At 53.2% G+C, this 16,758-nt stretch overlaps 4 protein-coding genes across 4 annotated transcripts; 2 read left to right on the top strand and 2 right to left on the bottom strand.

Annotated features, from left to right (window-relative positions):
- Positions 1–548: 548 nt before the first annotated feature.
- Positions 549–4,139, bottom strand: J4E84_003281 (uncharacterized protein; the record flags this gene model as incomplete). Its single annotated transcript, XM_049385898.1, has 5 exons — positions 549–1,512; positions 1,561–2,390; positions 2,443–2,610; positions 2,660–2,943; positions 2,996–4,139. 5 exons carry the CDS (start codon positions 4,137–4,139, stop codon positions 549–551), a joined length of 3,390 nt encoding a protein of 1,129 aa, XP_049246775.1.
- A 1,371-nt stretch (positions 4,140–5,510) lies between these two features.
- J4E84_003280 (uncharacterized protein) lies at positions 5,511–7,089 on the top strand (the record flags this gene model as incomplete). Its single annotated transcript, XM_049385897.1, has 3 exons — positions 5,511–5,824; positions 5,888–6,533; positions 6,586–7,089. The coding sequence occupies 3 exons, from the start codon at positions 5,511–5,513 to the stop codon at positions 7,087–7,089; spliced, it is 1,464 nt and encodes a 487-aa protein (XP_049246774.1).
- Positions 7,090–11,809: 4,720 nt separating this feature from the next.
- Positions 11,810–13,644, bottom strand: J4E84_003279 (uncharacterized protein; the record flags this gene model as incomplete). The annotated part of the gene is made up of 2 exons (XM_049385896.1): positions 11,810–11,991; positions 12,042–13,644. The coding sequence occupies 2 exons, from the start codon at positions 13,642–13,644 to the stop codon at positions 11,810–11,812; spliced, it is 1,785 nt and encodes a 594-aa protein (XP_049246773.1).
- Positions 13,645–15,311: 1,667 nt separating this feature from the next.
- On the top strand, positions 15,312–16,112 carry J4E84_003278 (uncharacterized protein; the record flags this gene model as incomplete). Its single annotated transcript, XM_049385895.1, has 3 exons — positions 15,312–15,655; positions 15,712–15,910; positions 15,972–16,112. 3 exons carry the CDS (start codon positions 15,312–15,314, stop codon positions 16,110–16,112), a joined length of 684 nt encoding a protein of 227 aa, XP_049246772.1.
- Positions 16,113–16,758: the final 646 nt, after the last annotated feature.

Raw genomic sequence — 16,758 nt, 5'->3', positions numbered from 1 at the left:
GCTAAATGCGATGTTCGTTCTGTCAAAGGACTGTCCTGACTGTCCTGACGGCAGCTGCGCAAGCTCGAGTGAGGCAACTGCTAGGGGCAGGAGCAGCGCCCTGGTCGCCCTGTCTAAGCCGTCAACGTCAACGTGCGTCAATATTACTAGTGCACCGCCGTTTCTTTACGAGTGAGGCTCTGCTCCCCCCCACAGAGGACCTTCACGAACAGAGTGAAACATTCGGTCAAGTGAGAATCGATGATGCGCATTACCACCAAGTGTATTCATAATCAAGCCAATCGCAATGGGCGCTTCGTTGACCGAACCCCGCTAGACGCCATGCAGAGTCGACCAGCCTTCCTCCAATTACTCCTGCCAGAATGCTCTGCTAAAACAATCCATCGAAGTGCGGTATCATGTTCCAACTCCGAATGTGAACGCCTTGCGCCAGTAGCACCTCATCTACCCATCAAGGTAGTTATGCTGCAAATGCCAATGATAATACAAGACATGGCTCAGGGAGCACATGCCAAAGAAAAGGATAAAAGAAACATAAACCCAGTCATCTACCATCCCCTCGATCTCTTCTGCCTCTTGCGTGCTACCGCTTTCTTAATTGCGGCAACATTCGACTCGGGTGTGTCTGTGGGCCGAACTGGATCAGAGTCGGCCAGGCCGTCGAGTTCGTCGTCGTCTAGCTCGCTAAGCTCCTCGCTCATGTCTCGGAGTACCTCACGACCGGTGTACCGTTCTTCGTATACGGTTGTGCCATGTACATCGAAGTGCTCAAAGTACCAGGGAACACCGCCATTGCCCAGAGGGTTGAGTAAGTTCTTCTCGGATCTTGGGGGCGTGAGAGGCTCGGGTCGGCCATTGGTCTCCACACGGGCTTCCACCACTGCGTTCTCGGGCTGGTTGCTGGACACGCGAAGAGCATCTTGGCCAAGTTGAATGGCGATGGCCGCCTCATCTGCCGCCTCGTCATGTGCATGGTGTGTGTGATGTGCGTCTGCGGCGTTCTCGTCCGGTGTGGGCGCAAGCTGCATCTCCTCTGGTTTCTGAGTGAGCACAGCAGCTTCTTCCCCATCAACTGCAATTTCCTGAGCTTCCTCAACAGTCGTCGGGTCGCTTTCCGTCGTTTGTCGCACAGTCTCGTCGTGAGACAGGACGCTCGGCCTGCGTTGCAGCTTCTGGTTGAGGAGTGTCTCCAGGTCCGGTAGTTTTTCGTAAGGCCGACCAGCCAGCTCAGACTCCTTGCGGATCGCGTCCTCAAAGTAAGGTTGTAGGCTTTTGGTGATTCGCTTAACGACCTTCTTCAATTCCTTCTGCTCAGAGCTCAGACTGCTGTGCGCACTCCTGTTCAGCTGATCTTCAGCATCGCCAACGTTGGGGACAGCGGCAGATCCAAGCTCAGCACTCAAGACCGCGGCCACATCGTCGTTGAATGTCTGCACCGAAGTATAGTATTTCTCATCGAGCTTGGTCTGAAGCTTGTTGAATCCGTCGCTGAAGTAGCCTCTGCTATCAAGTCTAATGCGAAGTTAGTAGGGATTCAAGAGCTAGAGGTGGATTGCTTACGTTTGTGCTCGCACCAGGATAGGCTGCAGTAGCTGAGGTATTGGGAAGTAGATGCAATCGACGATCTGCTGCAGTATCAAGACGTCCTTGAGCTTCTCAGCTTCTCGCTGTTTGACGATCTCGCAGAGGACACGGATTTGCTCCATGTCATCTTCAAGACGTTCTGCAAACTCAATGCGTCGTTGGAGTCGGGGCCTGCCAGCTGCTCCCATGCCTGCAAAGTTGCGGCGAGTGATCTCCATAGAAGAGAAGGCCTCCATTTGGAGCTGAAGACGCTTGAGAAGGGCCGCACCTCGTCGTGCCTCGCGCTTGAGCGTCCAGTACTTGCAGGCTTCTTGCACGAATTCCTTACGCTTCCGTACATTAAACTTGATCAGCGTGTTTTCAACGTTGTGGTAGACAGCTTGGGGCACAACTGGAGCTCCAGATGGCAGTCTCCAAGACTTGGTAGATTGTCCACGTTTTCGCTTGTTGGATCCAGGGGTGTCGTCATCAGGCCCTTCGATGGAAGGCATCGCGTGCGAAGATCCAATAGAAAGCGCATAGGCTTGGCTGTCCGGCCAGCGAATGTGACGCATGGTGTGGCGGTAGAAGGCCTTCGCATCTGCGATTGCACTCTCCACGTCAAACTCGCGCTTCCAGTCGGACGGAGTGTGTCGATCGCAATAGGCCTTGAGCACAGTTGTATCCTGCGGGTTCGATGATTGTGAAGACTTCATGCGCAGACATAGTCTAGCCCTCCGTGCACATGTGACGTGGAAAGCCTCGAAACAGGACTTGTGGCCGCATTGTATACAGGCCCCCATTTTCTGTTTGCAGATATAGCAAGACTATAAAGCAATTAGTGCGCTACTCAAACAATGAGGAATCTTGATCACTTACCAGTTTCCACCTAGTCTTGGGCACTTTCTCAACGTCTTGCACTGGCTCTTGAAATGTCGCATTGCCCAGTGATACCTCTGGTATCCACATGGCGCACAGCAGATGTGCCCACTTCATTGTCGTTGTCTGTTTGAATGCACCGTCTATATTCGGACAGAATATGCAACCCTGTGAGTGTCAGCATGCATTTGGTAAAGCAGGAAGGAACAGGTCATACCGGAAGCTCGCTGACAGGGGTACCGCGCCCAACTAGTTGACACCGTCTGCACAGCCATTGTCCCTCTGGGATGAAAGGCACGCCGTAACACTCCTGGTGGACGGCTAAGTCGCAACCATCGCAGAATACTATTGCATTTGTGTTCTCGCAGTCGCCGTCGTCGCAGATGGCGCACTTCGTATCTTGCTCTTCGCCTTGGCCAGCAGGCTCTCCGTTGACAGCAGCTGCACTGCTTGAGCGTGGGCGATGTGTCTGAGGTGGCTTCGGGTTGGGTTTGGGTATGCCTTTCACATGTCAGCCGTTACGTTCGCTTCGTTTTAGCACCACAAAACTTACGCTTTTCCAGCGCGTGCCACTCCTTCTCGATCTGGGTGATGGTTACTTCGAATATCGCAGGCTTAATACCTTCGACACCCTCTTCTTTTCGCTGTACATTGAGTGCTTCCAGCCACCGGTCGTCTTGCTCATCCATGTCGTACTCGACGCGACCAACAGCAACTGCGCCTGCGGTACCTTCGGCCTCTGTCTGCAGAGTAAGATCCAGATCTTCTTCGATAGAGCCTTCTGGTAGTCTAATGAGGCTATTTTCCGATGGCCTTGTGAAGATCTCGCTCTCTTGGTATCCGATGTTCGCCATGGTCTTGTCGACATAGTTGACCTTGACGCCCTCGCTTTCTTCGTGTTCTTTGAACGGGTCGACTTGACGCACTGATGGCTTGGGCAGATTCAGCTTTTCCCTCGGATTCATAGTCGGAAGGGGGTTGACTCGTGGCCGGGGCGGCGATCCGAGCCCAGCTAGCATAGAGTCTCGGTTGCGAGGCGGTCGACCTGGGCGTCGCTTTGGTGTGACGAAGGCGCCTGAGCCGTTGACGGCTAAGCTTGCGTCCTCCTGCTCTTGCGCGACATCCTCTGCTTGTTGTGTCCGTAGGCCGTCAAGAACCGCGGAGAGACCGCTGTCGACGGCGTACTGGCCCGTCGATGAGCCATTGAGCGGAGTCCCGGGGGCGCTGTCTGCAGGGCTGATGCCATCTATCTGGTCTGCGCTGAAGACGGGGAACTCGGCGTCGATGTCCAGTTCCGGATGAAATTCATCCCAGCTCCGCTCCTCGCGCGGCTTGTATCCATCGTTTTGAGCCACGGCGGCGGCGACTGCGGCGGCCGAACTGGAACGCGGTCCAGCTGGCGGCCTTTCGCGTCGGGGTCTGGTGTATGAGGGTGACGGCGCTGATATGGGCAGGCCTTGCCGCTCGGCGTTGATGCGTCCTACACGGCCACGGGGACCAGTATACGCGTATCCTCCAGGTCCAGTTCCTCCTACGGGCGTCTCCAGCCCCTCGTCATCCACGTATCGTCCCCCGCCTCCTGGTCCGCCTGGAACGTACTTGCGCCGCTTGCTGGCTGGCGCAGAGTCAGATATGTGTCGCCGGGGCGGTCGTGTGCTTCTCACGCGTGGTAGTGGTGTGTCAGGAACAGGCGCCATGTAGAAAGTGCGGATGTGTCCAGAGACCCGCAAGGGTGAGGTTGGGCGATCGCGAAATGACGCGCCGGCGCCGGTGCTGTCAGGTGCAAGCTACGGCAAGCGCGTAATCACCCGGCAAATCGAGTGCACCGTGTTCATCGATTCGGGAGCCAGCGGTGGGCGATGGGCGGAGGGGCGTTGGCTGCGAGACAGGCGCGATACCGTGATGCGCCTGCTTGGAGGTGCGAGCTGGGGTCGATCAATGCGGCTAGTGTGCCAAGCAACATGTGGGCTACCTAGGCAGTTCGTCGCAGCTCCCGTTCACTGCACCCTACCGCGTCGTTTTAAGGCCGATCCGTCACTACCAAGCTCGGCAATCCAGTCGTCTCTGCCGACGTTAGTGACTATCACAACAGGTGTTTCCAGAGTTTGCCTTCAGGTGCTACCGGAGTTCTTCCCATTTCACTCAGTCATCTCGAAGGTTTACTGAGCCACCTTCCGCAGAAGGAAATGTAAACAGATTCACAAACATTACCAGATTAGGTTCGCATTCAGCTTCAGTTCATGAGTCGCGCAGCCGGGAACATCTGAGTTCCACACGACATCTTGTGTCGGGCCAGGGCTGCAGATCCCACTACCCCAGGTTTTCGACGTCACAAGCGAGCTGGTTCCTGCATGGACACAGTCATTGCGGCCTTGTTCGGCAACTTCATCACCTAGAGGTGTCAGCAGTGCTACCAGTCCACTAAACCTCCCTGGCTACGATGTTAACAACAAGTTCCGGAGTATTCTTTTGCCGATCTTTCCACGTCTACTCACAATGCGCATCGTACCATTATCGGAAAGGAGTACAAATCTTTTGCAACCGTCGTTTGAACGGGGTACATGGTTTTCTTCCACTGCAGCAAGCTCGATGCTCATCGCGCATCTCTCGCGTAAGGCTGTCTCCATATCGACTATGTAGGCGCGACGCTGTACAAACAAGATCCTCACTTCCACACCACCAGATAGACAGCGCCTGGATCAACGACTGATCTGACTGTACTGCATTCAAGACATGGAATACATTGCGCAAGCCCTACGATATGACTTGTCTACAAAGTAAGAAGACGCCCGAGGCGCTCGTGTCAGCATCATCGAAACCGAGATAAGGCACCAACATTGGAAGCCTCCCTTGTGGCACCACCCGATACTTGCAAATCATAGCCATTTAGATCAACATAACACGGCTCATACAGTAGCAGGCTAAATTAAATGGCCCAACAGGCGTCATCCAAGAACAATAGTAAAGCCAGCAGTAATTCGAGTCACGACCATCCCTTGCTCTAGGCCTCGGACCTAAGACCCAGTGTTTCCCAGCGCAACCCTTGCATCAGCATCGGAGAATTCATTATGGCAGACGAAGATTCCACATCCCCAAAGCCATTTCGGGTCATTGTTATTGGCGCCGGTATTGTCGGCTTGTCGCTCTCACACGCTCTACAACTAGCCAATATCGAACATGTCGTCCTCGAAAAGCACGACAAGATTGTTTCACTAAAAGGCGCAGCGCTGATTATCTGGCCGGCTGTCGCACGTATCTTCGACCAGTTTGGTATTCTCGATAGAATCACCAAAACCACGTCGCCCGTTGATGCTTCCTACAAAAGATGGCCAGACGGGAGTTTGATCTGTCGCGATGATACTATGCAGGCTGTGAGCAAACTGTACGTTGCCATACTCCTGAGATGTGCGTGAAGTAGACGCATCACGCGCTGACCCCACGACAGCTTCAAAATACCGAGCATCCTATTCGATCGCCAGACTTGTGTGTCGCATCTATACGAAGGGCTCCCGGATAAGTCCAAAATTCACACCAGCAGGCGCCTTGAACGTATCGAGCAAACTGACACGGGTGTTCGTGTCCACCTAGCTGATGGCTCTACCGAAGAAGGAGACATGGTCATCGGCGCAGATGGTGTGCACAGTCATGTTCGAAAGCTCATGTGGGACCACGCCGACAAGTTCGAACCAGGCAGCATACCCGAAACCGACAAAGAAGTCATGTCCTTTGGAGAATACAGAGGTTTGTTCGGGGTCAGCACGGTACCAGACGGTGCTCAACTCGGTACCTCCAATACGAATATGATTCTGGGTCAAGACGTTACCATGCTTCTATTTTCGCAGATGGGCAGGGCTATGTGGGGTATCACCTTCAAAGACGAATTCCAAAAGGCAGAGCAGAAAGGTAAAGCTACTGAAGCAGAGATCGAGGCGGTAGCAGAGAGATTCGCCGATCTTCCTATGACAAAAAACATCACACTGGGCGATGTATGGAAGACAAACGAACGGCACGGTCTTCTTTACGTCGAAGAAGGTGTCCTGAGTAAATGGCATGCGGGACGCATAGTCCTTGTGGGAGACTCAGCACACAAAGTACCCCTCCCGGACTCATCACCACCAGAATGCACCACTAACGCAATACCAGATGACAGCCGACCTCGGCATGGGCGCCAACATAGCCGTCGAGTCCGCCGTCCACCTCTGCAACATCCTGCACCGCGAGTTCGCCTCCAACCCCACCCGCCGCATCTCCACCCCCGATCTCGCCGCCTTGTTCGCCGAATACCAAGCCGGTCGCCACGCACGAGCAAAAGAATACGTCGAAACCAGCGGCAAACTTACGCGCATGAACAGCTACCAGTCACGCTTTAATTACTTCTTTGCTGGGTATCTGCACAAGTATATTGTGCCGTCCCAGAAAGCGGGGCTCATCGAATCGCTGAGTGTGGCGCCTAAACTGGATTATGCGCCGACGAGGACGATTGACGAGAGTGCTGAGGGGTGGCACTGGATGGAGAAGCAAGAGATGAAGAAGGGGAAGAAGGGTGGTTGGTTCAAGTACATGGTCTTGACATCGGTTGTGGGGGTGACTGCTGCGTATATGGCGCGTGCTGGGGTACCAACGCTGCTGATGAAGTTGACTGTGTGAAACGTTGCGGATTGAGTGTAATAGTTTCATTGCCTGTTCTCGGCTTCGCAAATACTGTCTTTCCAGTCCGTCGCGTATATAGCAAATTAGCCCTCATTAAGTCCTCCATGACAAACACAGTGGCTTCCCGTGTTCCGCGCAAGTGTGCTGGACGCATAATACGGCTTCAAACACTTCCAGCAAAAGTGGACATGGCATTTCGCACCTATCATATTGATCAGCTTTAACATCACATTTCGAAACCCCTACCTCTTCTCCTTGTAAAGGAGATATATACGTACATTCCATGTGATCACACCCCTTATTCTTCTCAATCGGCCTCTTACACCCCGGACACGCCTTTGTCGTTTTCTCCACCACCTTCCTGCTCGCTTCCTCCTCTTCCTTCTTCAGCTTTCCGTTTGTTCTATAGTCGTACTCTGTGCATGTCTCTCCTTTATGCCAGGCTACGTTGTGAACGACACAGGACGTCTTTTCGCAGGTGTTGCACCGGAATTTGGGGGTGTTGGGTAAGTGGACTTGGCCTGCTTTGCAGCCTTTGAGGGGGCACCAGTGGAAGCCGAGACGGGCTTCTTGCTTAGCGCGGGAGGAGAGGGTGCTGTAGCTGAGGGGGGTATTAGTGATGTGTTTGATTGGGTGTGGAAACGGAGTTGGGAAAGGGAATCGTACCGTTTAAAAATGTCTTTCGGCGCAAAGTCTCTCATATCAGCCGATCGCAGTTGCGTTTTACATATAGGGCATGTTATATCGTTCCACAGTTTTGCGCTGGACTCAGATGCGATCCATGTGCGAAGACACTTTCGGCATACGTCGACTTCGTGCTTGCAGTTCTTGGTAGGCGGCCGGTCGGGGAAGTGGTGCAGTGAGAGCGTATTTGTGCATACTGCACAGTCTTTCTTTTCTTTCTTGGGTTGATGCGAATCGTTTTGGTGGTTATGGCTGTCTACTCGGTGGAGCGACTTGTGCCTTGTACTGCCGCTGTCGGCTCTTTTGCTGTGAGTGTTGCTAGACTTTGGCTTGTTTGGAGCTTCTTTCTTGGTTCGATGCTTGTCAGATGTTGATGTACGCTCTTTCTTGGCTTTCTCTATGGGTATTACCCGAGTAGGATGTGATACGTGTGAAGAGGCCGATCTGCGGTCTGCGCGTCCAGGTCTGGCTGTCACTCCGTTGGAAGCTGCCTGGCTATACCGATGTTGTCCGGTTGAGTCTGCGTCAGAAGAGGAACTATGGCCTCTATCGTAACTTTTATTGGATTTTGACTGTCTCGACTTCAATGCGACTACCTTTCCACGTCGCTCATAAGCTGCTTGGATCGTTCGCTGGCCACTCCACGACTGGCCCATGATTATATCTGATGTACGAAGAAGTCGTAAGAGATCGGATAAGGATGTTGAGCGTTTTTGAAAGTACTTCGATGCTGCTTGATAGCCAGTATCGGTGGAACACAGTGCTTGGGATGAGCGTAGGAAGCCTTTGCGTGGCGGTGCATCCAGACCGGGATAAAGTCTGCGGTCACGTCGTGGCGGGCGGTGCTCTGGCACCCATGAACTGCATAAGTAAATGAGAACTCGAGAGCAGTTGCACAAGTGGGCAGATGTGTGTCGATGTGGGTGTCATTGTGCGCGGGGTCAGCCCACTGCAACCCTTGGAACCGGTCACCAAACCGGTGAGTAAGCTTCTCGGTAATTGGTTATCCACCCTGAAGGACCTGGATACTTCCAAGAAGGCTGAGAAACAGTCTCTAATACACTCAGACATGTGCCATAATAGCCGATCAGCCTACTCAGTGACTTCGGAATGTAAAAGCGTTATCCTGTGCTAGTGCTGCGCCACGCCATCGCGTTCAACGGTAGAACCAACCCAATTCATACCGGTTGCCGTAACAGTCGAGTTCCCCAGCTTCTGAATTCACCGGCTTCCTCAGAACCGTAATATCCCCAGGCCAGTACCCCTCTATATCGGGTTCAGCCTCGCCCATCTCCACTAAATTATTGTATGCGGCCTTCCTTTCTCGCCGAAACTTGCCAATCTCACCCACCACATCGATGAGCGAAATTGTATCATGAACATCCTTACTTGTGTCCACTGCTGAGGCGGGATTGCTAGGTGCAAGCTCCAATCCGCTCATAGCTGCCAAGGGCAGAGTGCGGCCTCCCTCACGACCAGGCTGTCCGCACTCTTCATCGTCGAAGAAGGAGAAGTCATGCGTTGCTGCCTCCCAAAATGCTTCAGAGTCCGCATCTTCAGTAGTTGACTTTGTTGGATAAGCCCGCCAACTGGTAGAGATTTTCTTAGGCGCTGATTGTGGGGCCGCCATTTCGAGTACTACTCTCCGAAGGGCAAACTGATTTCGTGCATACTCTTCTTCTGCTATGACACGCCTACGTCCTGGGGGTAGCACATAAGTGTGCCTAGCCCGTTGCTTGGCGATTGAAGCCTCCTCAGCTGCATCCTTGATAAATTGTATAATCCGATCGACAATTTTCCTATCGCTGGTCATGATTGGCACATCCGTCAGAACGAGAGTGTGAAGCTTCGGAAGCATCCCAGGATGTAGTCGAGGTTCACTTGCTTGGCGAAAGTCCAGTCGGACTTTTCTGTCCTCGATGTAGTAGAATGAATTGCCTCGTGACCTTGTCGTAGTCTTGGTAGTCGGTTGATCCAGTGCACTGCTGCCGTGGGTCGGCGTAGATGATGAAAGGCGTTTTCCAGGTTCATGTCTGTTTGCAGCTGCGTGGGGCTGGTAGATTCCGTTTCCCAGTGGGCTAAGAGGGCTCAATGGCGAGTCTATAGGTATGACTTCCGGAGCGCAGGCAGGATCTCGGTTAATCTGTAGTGATTGCGGAATAACGCATATTTTAGGAACGCTTTCGGCGTCTCGCCTTTCACCATCGGCAAATTCTGATTCTGGCCTGTCATTCTCAGCAAGTTGAGACGTTACAGGTGAGCCGGGAAGCTCAACCGGATATGATGAGTCCCCTGGAACCTCGTGTACAGCTATTGGGATGGAGTCGAGTTCGGGTGTTGGTGGCTCTACAGCTTCAAGCTCATGCGCATTTGAAGGTTTGTAGATAGCAAGGTCCCCAGTGAGTTCCGCGCGCGGCGAACTGGGCGTTTCAAAAGGGGCGTCTTCTGTCACCAGCTCGAAGTTGATCCGCAAGTATCGCAGTCTAGATGAAGCATACTCTGCAAGTACTGGAGTAAGCTTTGATACGCTAGGTAGTCCCAGGTCATCATTCGGTGTTTCGAGCGTGAGGTTAGAAGGATGCGTCACTACAGCGGGTAGTATACCCACATCTAGGACTTGCAGGCGTCTTGATCGCAGCAAAGCCGATATACCTTCGACAGTTATTGCGTTATTGGAGAGATACAAGTGCGAGACTCCGACATCGCTCGACTCCTCAATACTTAGGCTGCCAATGAAGCCACCTGTAAGCTTCTTGCGAAGATGGCCCACAAGGTTTTCAGACTCAAAGGTCTCTGGTCCATCGGTCGGGTTTGCGTTCTCGACAGGCGCCAGTGGCCCACAAGAAGAATGCGTCACAACAACCCTCTCTTTCAAGCACAGTTCAAGAAGGAGTCGCACGCTAGTGTCCGTCAAAAGGTTGTTGCTGATGTCAAGGCTTCTGACGCGGCTGCTGATTGCATGCGCAACTACTAAGAACTCCTCATCCCTGATGCCAATACCACGAAGATTCAGCACGCGCAGATTTCGGAGGTACTTGAAGGTCGAAAGAACCGCCTTGTCTCTTGCGGCTGCAGTCTTTGATAGATCCAGGGAGACAAGATCTGGAAAGTGCGGTAAAGCTTCTGCAAGGCCCATCGATGTAGCATTTGTACAGCTGGAAGCATCTAGTAGGCGTAGGCTGAACACCGGATATGCGTTAGGGCGAGTCAACCTCCATTGCAGGCTTGAGTGTCGCAGGCTCAGAAGACATGCGTGATCGAAGAAGGGCAGGCCGTCCACAATTAGGCACTGCAGACGAGGTAGGTGTTCCAAACAGTCTCGAAGCCATTCTGCGTGCGGTCCATCATACAGCTCTGCATGAGCCGGCGGGAAACGGAGAGTTTGTGTAAGCTCTCTTACAGAAGCTCGCGCATAAGGTAATGTGCGCTTGAACCGTGTGAGTGCCACTATTGGATATCAGTATGTATCACTGTCTCTACGTCTTGATAACCCACCATATACAGTATCATTCTGGACCCCAAAGTGCGAAGCCGGGCTACCCCAAAGGTTCGGTGTGAAGGTCTGGTGCCATTGCCGGTTGACCAAAGCTGCTGAGCAGAGGTCTTGAGAGGGCAGATAGGGGGCGATGAGCACCCAAGGATCGCGTCGCATTACACTTTCGTAAGACGGAAGGAGATCGTCCATGGTTGTGAGCGAGCGGAAAGAGCACGTATTGTTATGGCAAGTTCCATTAGTCGCCACTAAAGGTTATGGTGGAGATCGGAAGGAAAGGCGCATGCATCTCTATGGATTCCGACAAAGGTGAGGTGTGCGTGCGCATCTTTCCGTGGGAACTGGCAGCTGGCAGGGCTGACTTGTGAGGCTGTGCAAGTGTTGCAGTTTGCCGGCTGCGATGATGCAACAAGTGGCCTGACTAACCCGATTCGGCTACCAAGGCTTACTCGCATCTGGCGACAGTAGTCACGTTTGAATACTCCGTTTATTGAACAACGAATTGCTATGCGATGTATCTACCAAACACCATCTTGCCTTTCAAGAAGTGACATCCATAATCTCACTTGCGAACTTACTCCTTGCTCTAATCCTAGGTCCGTAGAATACCAGAATCCACGGCACAACGGTCAACAACGCGCCAATCCCGCCGAGCAGACTGCTCGCAGGACCATACCCAAGCTTATTGTACATTTGGGTCGTAATGAGTGGGAATATGCCACCTAAGATGATATTAGTATGCATCCAGTCGTGATGAATGGAGATGACTTACCAAGCATATTCCGGCAGAAAGACTGCGCCGCCAGTGCCGAACTCGCATAGCGATGATACGTGTCTGCGAGGAAATTGAAGGTCGCCAGGTAGATGCTGAAGATGCCAACGGTAGCGATACCAATCGCAATTGCGGGTACAACCCAATGTATCTCGGGGAAGCTTGTCCATCCGAACATGAAGAGGCCGATGGGCATGCAAGCGCTCTCTATGCAAGCGAAGTAAAGGCGACCTTCTGGTGTGCCGGTCAACTTCCCATTCTTCTTCGCAATCTTCTCTTGGTAGATGGATAATATGGTCGCCAGGATGCTGGCTATACCCATTGATGCAAAGACTGCGTTGGCTTGTTGTAGCGAGAAGCCGTGGTTGCTTTGGAATACTAGCGGAATCGCTGCCAATGTGAGGTAGAGTACGGCCCAGGAGAAAGCTACCCAGAGGGAGAACCAGAACACGACAGGTTCGGTGAAGAGAAGATGGAATGGGCGGTAGAGAGAAACGCCTATCATCTTGCCAAGTGAAGCTCGTTCTTCATCGGATCGCACCTTCCACCTCAAACGCAAAGCCTCCATCGATCCGGGCTTTTCATTATTGTGGACATTAAAGCCATAGTAGCCAGACTTCTCGCGTGCCTCGTACCACTTGTTCAAGGCTTTAGCTTTCTTGGATAGGAGAACTGAGCCGCGGGTCTCCTTGAATACGACACAGATCAGCACCACCACCGCTCCGCATGAGATGGCCTGTACGTAGAAGATCCACCTCCAAGTCGTGTTCTGCGCAATGAAGCCACAGACTAGAGGCCCCCATGAAGTACCAAACAAGGCAGCACCCGAGAAGAGAGCCATGGGTGTGTTCCGGTCCTCAGCATGGTAGATGTCTGAGACCACGCCACCAACCATAGTGGAGAAGGTAGATCCGCCCACGCCCAAGAAGAAGCGCGCGACGAGCATTCCAGCATATGATTGCGTGAGGCCAGAGCAGAGCTGGCAGATGACGAACAAAATGCCTGAAGCGAGGAAGACTGGCCGGCGACCGTTGATCTCAGAAAACGGGGCAAGAACCATGGGCGCGATAGCGAATCCTGTGGTGAAGGTCGTGATGCCGACCAGCGCTGCAACACTGCTGACGCCCCATTCCTGCGTCATCTGCTCAACACCGGGGCTGTAAGCGCCAGCCGAGAACGCTGTGAGAGCGGTGATGATGCATGAGACACATATCGTGAATCTCTTTCTTGTCTCTGACCAGTCGAAAGGATTTGTGTATTTGACGAGGTTCGGAGGTTCAGGCGGCGCTTCTTGGTCGGTTTGAGTCGGATATATCGTGGTCGCGTGTGGGAGTTCGGTGTCGAATGTGAGATAACGCCAAACGATTTCTGAGTCCTGCACGTTCTCTTGCGGTATGAACTCGCTACTGGTGCTTTGTTTTCCATAGTGGGAGTCTGTCTCTGGGTCGTTATCTGGTTCCGCTGTGGAATTTCGATCCCTCGGTTCCTCTGCGGAAGGCCTGCGCATATCCGGCAATATGCTTATTCCCGCTTGGCTTCTTGAATCTGCGCACTCTCCGAGCTCAGAGTCTCTCGGGAGGTTGATCTCCGGATTTGCACTCATGCTGCCATAAGGTCCTTCTCTTCTATTGTAATGTCGAAGAGCTACGCCGAGGATTTCGCAATGAACGCGTCAGAGTCTAAAAGCAAGCGTGAACCCGGTGACGCTGAAAAGCGCGACCTTCATAGCTTAAGCGGCGGTTAGGTCTGGTCCGCTAACCCACAGGCGTAGCCGATATGCATCCCAACGAACAACTGGACGGTGTGGGACGCCCGGTTCTCTCCCGACGGGATTCGTAGAAGTCGTTTGCATTGGTCGGGAATAGGACTCCTTCTCCATCTTCCAGGCCCACATGCATGGGGGCGTCCCGCTTCGGGGTAAACTTGGGAATTTATCGTGTACACCGACATGCCAAGGCCGCCTCGAAGTCTCTGGCTGCTGGAGCGTGTGCAGAACAGGGTAGATCCGGTGCATCATGCGGGAAGGAGTCTGGCGCGCCTCAAGCAAAGACATCTCGACTCGGACAAGCAAATGGCTCCCCGACATCATCGGCGGGAAGTATCTGCACCTGGGCAAAAGCAAGCAGCCTCATCGTCACTCGATCCTGCGATAACCAGCGCAGATATGCATCGTGTCCTTGATGAGTCGCCGCAAGGGAGCCAGCTCGGAAGATCGGCCCAAATTCACTTTGAGGCTTCAGGCGAGAAGAAAGTAGGACCCTGCCGAGGTTGCCGATATGAAGCTGTACTAGGAGGGAGTAGCGACGTTGGACGCGTGTGTAACATATGGAGGTGTAGTCAGGTGGCTGCTCGCTGTGTCTGCCACAAGCGTGACGTCGCGACATTAGAGTTCGCGCGACGCGTGGGAACGGCGTGTGTGTTCAGGCGGGCAGTCGCGAAATTCTTGCCGCCATGAAGCTACCCATCTCAGAAGAGTTTCGCGTAACCTCCGCACTGCCAGCTGGTGCTAATGTTTGTGAAAGCGCACTTTGTTGGAAGAGTGCGACTTCCCCAATCGTTCGGTTGAGCGACACAGCCAAACATCCCGCCTCGTTATCGATGGAGGCTACTGTACCCCAATGTCGCAAGTGCATAAGGCTCACCCAGTCTCACACGGCAAATCGACAATGCGCGCATTTGATGCACAAAGCTACCGAGAGATTGGATCAAGCAAACGCCATATCGGTCGTTGGAACGTCTGCAAACGCTCTGACATGGTTCGGAGCCTATTCGAATTCTGACAAGTAGGGATATCGCTGAGAAATCACCAACAAAAACATCATTGGCTTCTACCTGCTTCCAGTTGCGACGAATGCTCGGCAGGAGGGGCAACAATTGGCATGCGATACCGCCGGAGATGTCGCGTCGATGATTCGCCCGGTGGCCAAACGACGTGGGCAAATTCAATGGCAGAAAAAGCTCTGGTGGAGTTCACGTGAGATACGTGACGATTGCGCAATATACGCTAGCTGGAAGTGTTGGTCGTTCAATGTTGTGTATGGCCTTACAAGAGGACAAAAAGGCATCATCGACCCCTCAACTTCTTCTCTCCCTCATAGTACCGCTCCAACATCCCAAATTGGACCTACAAGATACCCAAGTATCTTTCGCAACCTCACTCAAACACTAAACCACACAACTAGGTACGTTGGCTGCTTGCGACCTACCCCGCCACCCCGCATGTTTGCGCAAATCGCTGGGACCTGAGCTAACATGGGCGCAACAGACACAATGAGCGACCGACCAGAGCCTCTCCGTCTGGGCAGCAAGGCCCCCAACTTCAAGGCCGAGACCACCCAGGGCCCCATCGACTTCCACGAGTTCATCGGCGACAACTGGGTCATCCTTTTCTCGCACCCCGAGGACTACACCCCAGTATGCACAACTGAGCTCGGCGCTTTCGCAAAGCTCGAGCCTGAGTTCAGCCGTCGCGGTGCTAAGCTCATCGGTCTCTCTGCCAACACCGTCGACTCGCACGATGGCTGGATCAAGGACATTGACGAGATCTCCGGCAGCAAGCTCAAATTCCCCATCATTGGCGACAAGGACCGCCAGATCGCGTTGGCATACGACATGTAGGCAGAGATTCTTTGCGACTTACGACTCGCGACATGGCTAACGACATACACAGGATCGACCACCAAGACGCGACCAACGTCGACAGCAAGGGTATTGCCTTCACTATCCGCTCCGTCTTCATCATCGACCCCAAGAAGACCATCCGCCTCATCCTCTCATACCCCGCCAGCACCGGCCGCAACACAGCTGAGGTTCTCCGCGTTCTCGACAGCCTGCAGACCGGCGACAAGCACAAGATTACCACCCCAATTGTAAGTTTTGACTGTACGGAGTGTATGTGCCACATATACTGACTTCATACCTCTACCTCAGAACTGGATCCCTGGTGACGACGTTATTGTCCACCCAGCCGTCAAGACCGAGGATGCGAAAACCATGTTCCCCGATATCCGCATTGTCAAGCCATACCTTCGCTTCACTCCTCTCCCTAAGGAGAAGACCACCGCTGCTTAGAGGGCCCGATACCGACGACGCGACACCACGAAACGAGATAGCCCTAGGGCTCATACCCGTCTTGTAGCGGTGGACGCTGGGCGAGATTGGATAACGAGAAGGCATGGTAGATAGGCCTGTCTACGATTAGATGCGAAAATGAAATGGCATGATCACGACAGAAGTCTATTCATTTGCTCGTACTTTTCAGGTCGCTTCTGAGGATTGTGATGTCGTAGAGCGGTCTACGCTGGACTATTAGCACCTGTGGTAATGATACCGCATGAGCAACAGTCGCATCTTGAAATGCGTGCCGCTGTTGTATGACATGCCGCGAGCTTACCTAGTTGGGTAGGCACGATGGACAAGCATCTGGAATGTTTACGAGGATACTGACTTAGGTTTCCTGTGATTTAAGACGCCCAGATGATGTTTCATGTATGCGCAGCTTGAAGATCGAGAGACTCGGAACACATGAACGGCAGTATTGACGACTGCACGTCGCGTTCAATTGGTGCTGCTGATTGCGGCCCCCAACGCGCCGCCACGTCCTTGGGCGTACGCCGCATGCCTGCTGATGAGCAGCCCACCTTCGTTTCTCTGCCTCGCATGTACAGTTTCGTCGTATAATCAACAAGATGCCAGAGATTACATTCGTGTTTGGACC

Source organism: Alternaria hordeiaustralica, assembly GCF_023758085.1.
Source record: "Alternaria hordeiaustralica strain BMP 2776 chromosome Unknown scaffold_4, whole genome shotgun sequence".
Lineage (NCBI taxonomy): Eukaryota > Fungi > Ascomycota > Dothideomycetes > Pleosporales > Pleosporaceae > Alternaria > Alternaria hordeiaustralica.
Note: the sequence above shows the minus strand (reverse complement) of the source record. Positions and strands in the feature narration are given on the sequence as shown.